The sequence below is a fragment of the Hylobates moloch genome, unplaced genomic scaffold (assembly GCF_009828535.3).
Source record: "Hylobates moloch isolate HMO894 unplaced genomic scaffold, HMol_V3 SCAFFOLD_9, whole genome shotgun sequence".
NCBI lineage: Eukaryota > Metazoa > Chordata > Mammalia > Primates > Hylobatidae > Hylobates > Hylobates moloch.
Window position 1 is genome coordinate 83,754,840 of NW_026652284.1, and position 12,118 is coordinate 83,766,957.

The window sequence follows — 12,118 nt, forward strand, 5'->3', positions numbered from 1 at the left end:
AAACTTGACAAAGTTTTAGACAGATCTCATGCCCACCAATGTCATGATGATACATCCTATGTTAATGGGGACAAACAGCTTAAAGTACAATTTCAGTATTATTAACTATATTTCAGTTTTCATTAAATTGTTTTTTGCCTAAGTGTGGCTTCTTTTTAGGACTTACTACAGGTCATTCAGAACTAAGGCAACAGAGCCAATGGAAATTCAAATTTTCAGTTATTTAAAATATATTGATAATTTGTTACCTTATATAATCCACGTACACCTTCATACTTATATATTTTCACAAGTGTATCAAACATTCCTTTATATTGTCGGTGTGGGGAGTTAACAACAGCATCATACTGTAACATAAGGCGAGTTTTTGTTACCCATAATGGGTTTGTAATGCAGAGGGTCATGGCTCCTAAAATGAGATTTCAATAAGATTATTCAGCATACAGATACTTTTGCACTTATGACAACCCAAATTAGAAACAGTACATTTATGTAAAAAAAAAAAAAAAAGATAATGCACAGGACCATATCTGAAACTGTGAAATGTAGTTTCTGAGGCACAGTCTTAGGGTCAAAAGGTAGACATCGTTTTTGGTCGTCATAAAAAGTTCCTCATGCAGTTAGCAAGAGGTAAATTAAAAGGGAGATGGAAATGTGAAATGCTTTCTCTTTGAAGTGTAAGGATAGCAAAAATGTCTTGACTCCTAAACAACGTGGCCTGGTGCAGAGAACAGATGGTAAGCAGATACAGACCTTAGGCGTAGCACATGGCATAATCCCAGAGGGGTTGAAGATAGGCGAAAAGGACCAGGAATCTGGCACCCCAATAATCTGTGCATGTGACACATATATCTACCCCAACTTTATCACAATCTTCCTCAAATCCAAAGTAACTACTATCCTTCAAAAATTAAATAATTATGTAATAAAGTAAGTCACATTTTACATCCTTTATAGAGTGACAATTTTATAAAAAAATTCATCTGATTAAGTTTTTCATTTGCCAGGTTTCCTAAGTAGTCCTTTATTCAACAAATATTTGGTCCTGTTATGACTCAGGTTTTTGCTACTGGCTATGTGTTAAAAAATGATTAAGTAGTTTTTGACTAATCAAACATTAAGAAATCAAGGTATTAACGTAGGAGTTATAAAGACTTATGGCTCTTACTGTTTTTTCCTTCTGGATAGTATACATAAGTGAGGCGATTAAACAAGGCTACTAAATTGTATAATTTGAAAACTAAAATTATACTTTAAAGAAACACTATACCAAATCATTTTAAGCCATTAGGGATTCATAACTTTTCTAAACTTTACCACTCTGTCATAAGTAAAATTCTTGAAATCTGCACAGAGTAATCATAAGAATTTCTGCTAAGAAATTCCATATAACAGCCAGGTGCAGTGGCTCACGCCTGTAATCCCAGCACTTTGGGAGGCAGAGGCGGGCAGATCACGAGGTCAAGAGATCGAGACCATTCTGGCCAACATGGTGAAACCCCGTCTCTACTAAAAATACAAAAAATTAGCTGGGCGTGGTGGCATGTGCCTGTAGTCCCAGCTACTCGGGAGGCTGAGGCAGGAGAATCGCTTGAAACCAGAAAGCAGAGGTTGCAGTGAGCCGAGACAGCGCCACTGCACTCCAGCCTGGGCGACAAGAGCGAAACTCTGTCTCAAAAAAAAAAAAAAAAAACCAAAAACCAAAAAACAAACAAACAAAAAAAACAGAAATTCCATATAACTGATTTAATATAGTTAGATGGGCATATTTAAACTCAGGTGTTCAAAGAAAAAAATCAAAAACAAAAACTGAAAATTAAGTTTCGAAGGTGACATTTTTATATTTCACACATTGCCTTACCAGCTTCAGCAGCTGAGACAAGGTATCCTGTTGCCTCTAAACGTTCAGCTCTTCCTTCTGTCTTATATGACTTGATGGCATTGTAACTAAAAGAATTAAATGTGAGCAGTTTAATTTGAATAGGTGTCATTAAGTCTGTTTTAAAGTGTATGTAAGTCAACAGCAGTACCCCAAAAGCAAGTCAATGCATAATGCAACCATAAAATGAGACCTTTTTCAAGAATGAATTTGCTGGAAGTGGTTTGCTGCAAGATTATACCACCCTTCCCTCTCAAATGAATATGGCTAGCAATACAAATGTAAAATATTTTAATCAGACACTCATCAATTAATTTCAAAAGACAGGGAAACTGGGAGGAGTGGAGAGTACAGTAGTGGTACACAGACTGGCCATAAAAGACAAAAGGGACCAAAGAAGGGGTACCTAACAAATATATACTGAGCACCTATGTCCAGGTACTATAGTTAGCTTTCTAATAGAAGATAAAAATATAAACAAGTGATGAAGTTTTCTTAACAAATTAATAAGGACTATTAAATGGCACACAAATAATCATAACAAAAGACAACACTGACAATAGACAAAATTCAGGAATTATGACTGAGATCACAGAAGGCTTTGTGTAGGAGGTAGTATTGAGCTGGGTATTGAGACAGGCACAGTTTCAACAGGGAAAAAGATGAGCATGGTGAAAAGTAATAAGGGTGGGTGGGAAGACAGGGAAAGTTGGCCACACTTGAGTGGTAGATTGAGATTTGCATTTTATTTGGTAGAAAATATCCATTAAATGTTTCAGAGTAAGGGAGTCAAATCAGCCTATTTCCTTTAATGCCAATTTCTACTTTTCTCTTGGATGACGATGTCAAGTGAACACATTATTTCTTTTTTTTTTTTAGAGACAGAGTCTCACTCTATCACCCAGCCTGGAGTGTGGTGACACAATCATAGCTCACTGAAACCTTGAATTCCTAGGCTCAAGCAATCCTCCTGCCTCAGCCTCCCAATTAGCTAAGACTACAGGCATGCAGCATCATGATGCCAGACTAATTCTTTTTTAAATTTTTTGAAGAGATGGAGGTCTCACTACGTTGCCCAGGCTGGTCTTGAACTCCCAGACTCATGTGATCCTCCCACCTTGGCCTCCTAAAGTGCTGGGATTACAGGTGTGAGCCACTGTACCTGGCCCAAGAAATTCTTATCACAAAAATTTTATATGGCTTGCCCTTAGAAGCTGTCTTGAAGAATCTATACAACTCAAATTCATGAAGTATATGTGTGTGTATATATATATGTACATAAACATAAACATGTCAATATATACATATATACATATCTATATACACACACGCACATATATATATGTCAAGGGGTGTGTGTGTGTATATAGTTTCACACACACCTCTCTAAAGAGAAGAAAAAGAGAAAAAATATTTAAACAATTTTAAGGCTGAATTTTATTTTGCTTTCACTTAAAAGATATTTTAAGATTGGTTTGGATACTGCCATAAACTTTTGGGAGATCAAGCAAAATATATGACACAAAGAAGACAAAGGCAAATACACTAGATACTGATGTTTTCCTAAAAATGAAACCTGTTGAAGCAAAGAAAAGCTTCCTAATTCATGGTTTCAGTTTCACGGAACAGAGGCATGCTCAGAGCAGCACATGCTCCTGCAATACAGTGTGATGATGCTTTGTGACCATGCTCTTGTTCACTAAATAAGCTGAATGTGCCTGCCACAGGAACTTTCTATGGTTTCTTCAGGAGGCAGGTGAGAGCAGTTACTTTGAATGGTGATGATATCTGACTGGTGAAGGAGTAAGGAAAGGAATGAGCTGGGAAGATGATAGGGCAGGTCAAACAAGAAGAAACAATTTGCCTCAAACCCTTTCGGCCATGCACTGGCTTTTGCTTTCTGTTCCCAACAGGGCTTTCCTGTGGTACCTATTTATATGAGGACCCTAAGGTCTATCCTCTCTGCTTTTCCACCTTCATCATAAACAAATGTTTTTTTGTAAGCCATCTCAAATATTTTGGGAATCTGGTTGAGGATAAACAAGTAATTAATGATACTTCAGTATTTATAAAATTTTCTATTTGGGACACTCTGGAACTAATCTCTGATAAATGGAGAAAATAACTTAGTTATTTAAACAATCTTTATCAAAATTGAATACCAAAGAGAGCTGAAATCCACAGGATTCATTTTGGACAATAGTTGCAGGCTCTTCCAGTCTCTACAACACTTTCCAAAACTACTAATAAATAACAAACTGACTGATTCAACTTTTTCTAATCTAGTAATATTTTGACTCTAATTAGAAATGCTCACGAGTATGTACTGATATGGCCAAAACACCTAATACAACACTGAAGGGGCCCTACAATTTCATTGTGAATTATCTGGAGTTGGCTGTTTTTCAAATGGCTTTAACTAAAATAAAAAGCTCTCTTTAATATGTATTTAGCTTACAAAAGTAATCAGTTATACATTTCATCTTCCTGAATGCACCTCACAGAAATGGCTTCTCTAAAAGTATCATTCCACCTCATCTCTTCGCCTTTTTCCTGTTAAGAACTTCCTTCCAGACCAAATAATGCCTCTGATAATAGCTAATAAGCCATTAGCTATTAATAGGCATCTGATAAACTAATAAGCCATTTTGAATCAAACTAATCAAATAACTAATAAGCCATTTTGTTCTTTCTGATCCTTCCAATTCAGAGAAACTGATTAAATGACTCATCTTATTTCATCATTTTACATTTACATGTAAAAATCACTAAAAACAAAAATTCCTTTTTTATTTAATACTGTAAAATCTCCCAAATCTACTCACAAGAAAAAGTAGAGTCCCCAGGATAAACCTGCACCCCATACATTTGGGGTTACTCCTTGATAAAGTCCCCGTAGTCCATCAAGTTTCCAAATGGTAGTCAAGCAATGTAAAATTCCATTATATTTTGGTCTCAGTTCCAATCCATCACTCACTGCATCAAGGGATACACAAAGTCAGGTAAGAACAAAGTTCTAGCTCTGTATCACATATAAATACAGATGCTGTACAATTGGTTATCTAAAGGAGATAAACTTGGAAGAAAAACTTTTTTAGGTAGAAAAAATTATTTTCCAGGCATATATATATATTATATATATTGATATAAATATATATATAAAAATATGTAAAACATATATTTTTGCGACAGAGTCCCACTCTATTGCCCAGGCTGGAGTGCAGTGGCACGATCTTGGCTCACTGCAATCTCTGCCTCCCAGGTTCAAGCAATCCTCCTGCCTCAGCTCCCCTAGTAGCTGGGATTACAGGTACGCACCACCATGCCCAGCTAATTTTTGTATTTTTTTTTTTTTTTTTTAGTACAGACAGGGTTTCACCATGTTGGCCAGCCTGGTCTCAAACCCCTGACCTCAGGTGACCCACCCACCTCAGCCTTCCAAAGTGCTGGGATTATAGGCATGAGCCACCATGCCCAGACCAGGCTTTAATATTTTAAAACTACTACATTCATGAATTTATTCAAGTGTTTATTGAGGGCATACTAAGCCTAGGTAACTAGGCTTAGTGTTTATCGAGGGCATATTCAAGTGTTGAGGGCATTATTCAAGTGTTTATTGAGGGCATACTAAACCTAGGTAACTAGGTTTCGACACTCAGGTTTTGTTTTTGCTCCAAGGTTAAGGATTTGAATGTTAAAAAATATTACTCAAAAAATAAACTAGCTAGGAGCCTCAATTTATATCGAATACTAGCAAGACTGAGGAGTGGCAGGAAAGAAAATGCAGAGGATGGGGTAAACTTTTTCTCCTTGAAATTCTTTCTATCCTCCCCACCAACATACATCAAAATCCAAGTAGAAAGTAGAAAAGCATTTCACTTGAACATATCCAAAATTGAACTAGTTTTCCCCATTCCTTCTGAAGCTGCTCTTACTTGAGTGTTCCATATAACTCAACGAATGCCATCATCATCTACATAGATGCCCACACCAGATACCTGGGGACTATCCATGAACCCTCCTCCCTCCCACCCCTTTTTATCAAATAACAAGTCCTTCTGATTCTACATCACAAATTACTCTTGCACCTTTCTATGTCTCAGTTCACACTGCCATCATCCTACTTTGAGATACCATCAGTTTTCAACTAGCATCATCAGCATTTAAAGTAGTCTTCTTGCCAATTTTGTAAAAAATATAATCTAGATTATAAATCTGGCACTTTTTCATTTCATCTCTCTGTAGGAAACAGAAAGCACATTCAAAATAGGGTAACTCTAGGGCATGAGGGGTAGTTAAAAGGACTAATTACAAAGGTGTGAGCAGGTTATAGAAAACCACAAGGAATAAAACAGTATCAATTATTTATTTACTGCTTTGAAAAATCACTTAATTCTATAAGTAGAGTATTAAGTATCTCAGTAATCGGCAACAGCATTCTACATTATGCATACCATTCTACATTATACTACAGGATATCCAAACTTGTAATTTTACTATATATAATTTTGTATACAGCTTTGTTTTCCACTCAGGATTATTTGTGAGCATTCCCCCTTGTTATTCAACAGATTCCCCGAAATAAGATTTTAACATATGACATTATGGTTTTCCATCTTACAGATATCCCATGATTTACACAGTCATTTCTCCATCTGACATACGAATTCTTTTTTTTTTTTTTTTTGGCTATTATAAAAAGTCCTCTAAAGAACATTCCGTACAACAATTTGCATGAACGCTTATTACTGCCTTAGAATTAGTTATTAGAAAGGGAACTGATATGGGTCAACGGGTATAAACTTAAGTTACAAATACGTATTGAACCTGCCTTCCAGAAAGTTTATGTAAATTACACTCCACTAGCCATATGAGCATCCCTGGTTCACTGTCCCCTTGCCACCACCTCACTGTGTATAATCCAGCCTGGCAAGGAAGAATCACTATCTACCACTGCCAGGCAAAGGGGGAAAAGTCAATTTCTTTCATCATTAACCTGCCAATGTTACAGCATGAAGGGAGATTAAAATACATCAGGTTTTGTCAGAAGACCTGGGTTTCATACGTAACTTCCCTAATTTGCTACATGGTCTTACCCTTTCTGAGCTTCAGCATCCTCACTTATGAAATGGGGATAAGTCATGTACCTCACAGGGTTTTTTGAGGTTTATATAAGACAACAAGTTTAAAGGCAGGCAGCAGAATGACAGGCTCTTGAGAAATGTTTTCCTGCGTAATTTATAAACTTTCTGATGCTTCCCCTGGATTCTGTGTGTCTCATTCTTCCGTATAGATCCCTTTTTCTAAGAACTTTCCATTTTCCTCTCAATAAACTCACAATACCATTTCTCTCTTGAGGTAAAAAGCAAAACCAACTATAAAAACACTACCTGTTCTTTTCATAGGTATAAACCAATGCTGAACTATAATCTCCCTAACGTAAAATTAAAATTGTTATATAGATAAAACACAGTAAATTTTTTTGGTCTAAATCAGGGGTCCCCCAACTCCCGGTACCAATCCAGGGCCTGTTAGGAATTGGGTCACAGCAGGAGGTGAGCTAGGTGGGCGGAGTGCGAGCGAAGCTACATCTGTACTTACAGCTGCTCCCCATTGCTTGCATTACTGCCTGAACTCTGCCACCTGTCGGATCAGTGGTGGCATTAGGTTCTTACAGAATCTCGAACCCTATTGTAAACTGCACATGCAAGGGATCTAGGCTGCACACTCCTTATGAGAATCTATTGCCTGATGATCTGAGGTGGAACAGTTTCATCCTGAAATCATCCATACCTCCTCCACCCCCATTCATGGAAAAATTGTCTTCCATGAAATCAGTCCCTGGTGCCAAAAAAGTAGGGGAACAATGGGTGGCTTAAATGACCCCTTGATCGTTTTAAAAACATTTGCCACTAACAAATTAGTATGTAGATCTAAGTACCTATCAAATAACTTACAATGGCCTATCATAGCACTAAAAAAATGCCAATGGACACAAGCTGAAGATAAAAAGTTTGGTGTACAGAAAGGATCCAAGACAGGACACTAATCTTAAATTCATTTTCAAAGAAAGACAATATAATGACTTTAAAAAAATTATCATCTAGCACTATCACCCTAACACAACCTGTTTCATTTGCTGGTTGTTAGTTTTACCCCTCCTTTCCTCTGTGACAACTCTGTGACAATTAAGAGTTTGTCTCTCTTAATGAAATTAATCTCCCCCGTACCTGTGCTCTATATTGGTGTTTTTAAAACTGCAGATGAATCAAGAAACCAATTGAACAGATTGCCAGTATCTTTCTTTAAAACCAGACTAGAATTGAAAACAAATATAAATGACATTACAAGTAGTAAGGATAAGTAATGTTTCATGAAACTTGTGTTTCAGTAATGTTTGTGTGTGGATAGCAAAGGTAAAATTTATTTCCTACTAAGCGTTCTGGTCAAAAAGGCTTGTTCTAGATCCTGCTTCTTCAGATAACCCCCCTTAGTTAGACACCTTACTCCTTATCCTCCTGCCTCCATTTCCCAATCTCTTCCTTGATTTCAGTTCTTTCCCATTAGTATTTAAATAGACTTAAGTCTCTCCTAAGTATTTCCTCTTTGATCCCAGTGCCTCCTTATCAGGTAAGCGTCTGCAATGAGAAAACCAGCCCCTCCCTGGCCCCCAGACAATCTCAGCAGGGACTCTCTCACCCCCACTGCAATCTGGTTTGAGCTTTACCAATTACTGCAAGAGCTCTAATTAAGAACCTTCAAGGCACTTTGGAGTCCTCTCTTAAGAACCCCTTAATACACCTGATATCGTGTAAATCCCTCTCTTCTGGCTCATTTAACACCACATTTTCTTGAATGTCCTCTTGCTTCTTCGCCAATAAATTTCCTTGGCCCCCTTTTCTCTGCCCATCCTTAAATGCTGATTCATAGGCACAATTTCCACCAAACAGGGGTGGTGTCTCAACCATTAAGTGGCTTCAACTGCCATCCCTGTGCTACTAGCCCTGATCTCTCATTCCTAACAACCTGCTCTACTAAGGGTTGTGGTTCTACTGCCAGTTTCCATTTTCACATGGCATAAAAGATAACGTCAATCTGGCAGCTTAACTTTCTGGAATCATTCTTTATTTTCATCTCTAGCATTTTAATTTACCCTTTAGCTATACCAAACTACCCACTCATGGTTTCAAACTAACAGCATATGTTATGGAAACAGACTTTCTGAGCTTGAATCCTAGTTCTAGCAATTACTTTGCAACCCTGCGTAAGTCAGTTGATTGCTCTGTGCCTGAGTTTTTCTGTACCATAGGAAAAATGAACAGAACCTAACTCTGAAAATTACAAAGGATTAAATGAGTTAGTACATATAAAGCTCTTAGAATTATGCCTGACATATTGCAAGCACTCTATAAGTACTAGTTTATTTATGCTACTGGGTCTTGCGATACCACATACTTATACAACTTTATTCTGCACTACTGTTACTGAATTTTATGTTTTGGTTCCTTAATATTTTGGATATAGTCATACTGTCTACATTCTTTACAAAAGCTCACACATAACTTTAACTTGCAGATTAGGTTTTTGGGTATTTGAAAAAATTACTATTTTTATATCTCATTCTTTGTTGGGGCTCTCTCATCATTCTTGAGGGTTTAAAATTACATAGTAAAGTTAGAAGGAGCCTGAATAATCATCCAATCCAATCTTTCCACCTAATACAAGAATATCTTCTAACTTCTGTCATCCAACTACTATCTAAACCACTTCTGGTCATCATCAATTTCATTTCTGAGCACTACCACGTTGCCAAACCAAAATCTGCTTCCCTGTAATTTCCACTCAACCTTTGTCTGATCTTAGGATCAACCCACAATAAGGCAGCCCCCTTTCCCACATGGAAGTTCTCTAAATATCTTGAGGTTTTTTTCTCTCCCGAGCTAAACTAGTTCCTCCAGTCGTTTTTCATATGAAGTAATTTCTAATCTTTCTACCACTCTAGACACCTCTGAGTTCCAATTAATACTTGAACTCACAGAAAAATTCCAGGTTTGGTTTAATAGCACATGCATTCAGAATTAACCCCCACACCCTGTCATCATTAGATTTTAACTTTATTAAGTGAGTTTAATTACATGGAAGCATAAAAACCATAGTATGTTATTCAGCATTGATGTTGATAATCAATAAATTTTTATTTCATTATTCATCTTCTTAAATTTTCCTCCTTTCTATCACCATTTCACAGCTACACTGTAAGCTTTATTATTACAAAGTCCTGCTTCCACTCCTAGATCTTTAATTTAGGCCTCCAATCCAAACTCAATCCTTTTATCTGTCACCTCAGCCCCATTAGTCTCCTAATATTCTTCCCATTTCATCAAGACTATTAATCTTCTCAGGTACCAAGAATTCCCTGTCCTCAGGAATGATATGCTTCAAAGCACTGTCTAAACTCATCAGGCCAACCACACTATTCTTCAATGATCACCTCGACTATCACCTCTTCTGCTCCTAGATAAAATGCTACTGAAGAGAGACACCAAGTCATACACGCCTGCACCTGCAGCCAAGTCTAAAATTCTTCTAATGTTCAAATCATTGTATAACAGGTACTTATAGAAGTAATATGGTGATGGGTTAAGTGCCAGAGGGTTCCAGAGTTAGATTACCTGGGTTTAAATCCCAGATCCATCTTTACAAACTTGTGACTTGGGCAAGTTAGTCAACTTCTGTTATCCTCATCTGTATAGCAGATATCATAAACTCACAGGATTGTTCCTGTGAATAGATTTACAGGATAATAAATGAGATAATGCATCTAAAGCATAGTTCACTGCCTTGCTCCTAGTAAATACTCGATAAAGATCACTTGTCAATAACATAATTATTTGTGCATGCATCATAAAACTTCATGAAATTATATGCCTTTGTGGTGTTTTTTCTAGAGATAATACTCCATAATTTTCGATGGTTTTCCTTCATAGAACGGCTTCTTGCTTCCTCTCCAGCTGTCAAAATATTAGCCCTTCTATGGGAAACCCCAAGCCCCAATCTTCCATTGAACCTTAAAGATACATATGGCCATCAGCAATGTAGAATTTTCTTGACAGTTTACCTGTATTTATATTTTGTATTTGTATTTCTTGATTTTATATTGTCTAGAATTATCTTTCATATGACTAAGTGTAACGCCTACAATTAAATTCTAAGTTCCCTGAAGGCAAGAACTTTATTAGATACTTCTGTAGCCCATACGGCAGTCTACAAATATTAAGAGAATATAAATCAAGTGAACTGAATTACCTAATGCTAAAATAATTTCTGTAGATTTAATTCTCAAGGCAGAACTTGTAATAACTTTATTTGGAAACTATTTTCTGCAATTTCAGTTATCAAAGATCATCTTTGAAACTCTTTCCAGAATTTAGTGTTGAGTTTAACTCCTAAAATGCTTTGTTAATTTCAACATACTCAATTCATCTAATACACTTAAAATAGTATTTCGATTCTAGCTACCTATTTTTTCACAGGAACTTGTACAATTCTATAAACGCCAAAAAGCAAACATTCAAGGGAATTCTTTTCCAAATCTACTCCCAACCATTCGCTGAAGATTACGCTCTATCCCAATACTAGTCGAGCTGCCAAATCACGTGGGTATGCTAAGATTTCAAAGTTCCTCCAAGAGTGAATGATTTGCACGTGTGAGGACTAAACCTTAAAATGTGACAATCCCTTCTTTATTTTACAAATCAGGCTTTGAATCCCATCTTCTCTGCCAATGAGGATGTTTTTTCTCAGACTTCTCTACATACACGCCCCCTCTCTTAGTCTTGAGGAGCGGGGAAGATCGCAGGCCGACCCCTCTACCAAGCACGATTTCCTCAAATCTAGTTCAGGTTAGCCGACGCGGACAGCACCCCCTTCAATGCTCCTCCTCCCCCTAGAACGGAAAAGGCGGAAGAGATCCAGGCCTCCTTCTGAATCTTTACCACCCAGTTCGGGCTGACAGTGAGAGGATGCAGCCCGGTGTCTGAGCGGGCTCTTACCGGCGAAGCGGATCTTCACGAGGTCGAGCGGGTGCAGCGCAAGGTTGGATAAGACGCCGCCGCTCACGCCTGCTATCAGGTTCTCATACCGGACGTGGCGGAATACCATGCTCCACGCCGACGATCCGGACGCCGACTGGCCCTGGCCAGTCATAGGTTCGGGGCCCGCCGACACCACGGCGCCCAG

The 12,118-nt window shown here is 37.6% G+C and overlaps 1 protein-coding gene across 2 annotated transcripts in view; it reads right to left on the reverse strand.

The window, feature by feature from the left end:
- Positions 1-12,085, reverse strand: part of SLC25A32 (solute carrier family 25 member 32) — a 37,100-nt gene extending 25,015 nt beyond the window's left edge. For both annotated transcript variants that reach the window (XM_058443883.1, XM_032760232.2), the window contains exons 1-4: positions 11,932-12,085; positions 4,705-4,855; positions 1,862-1,947; positions 249-409 (exon numbers count right to left, since the gene is read on the reverse strand). In XM_058443883.1, the coding sequence (XP_058299866.1) occupies positions 249-409; positions 1,862-1,947; positions 4,705-4,855; positions 11,932-12,085 (552 nt within the window). The remainder of the gene's footprint in view (positions 1-248; positions 410-1,861; positions 1,948-4,704; positions 4,856-11,931) is intronic.
- Positions 12,086-12,118: the final 33 nt, after the last annotated feature.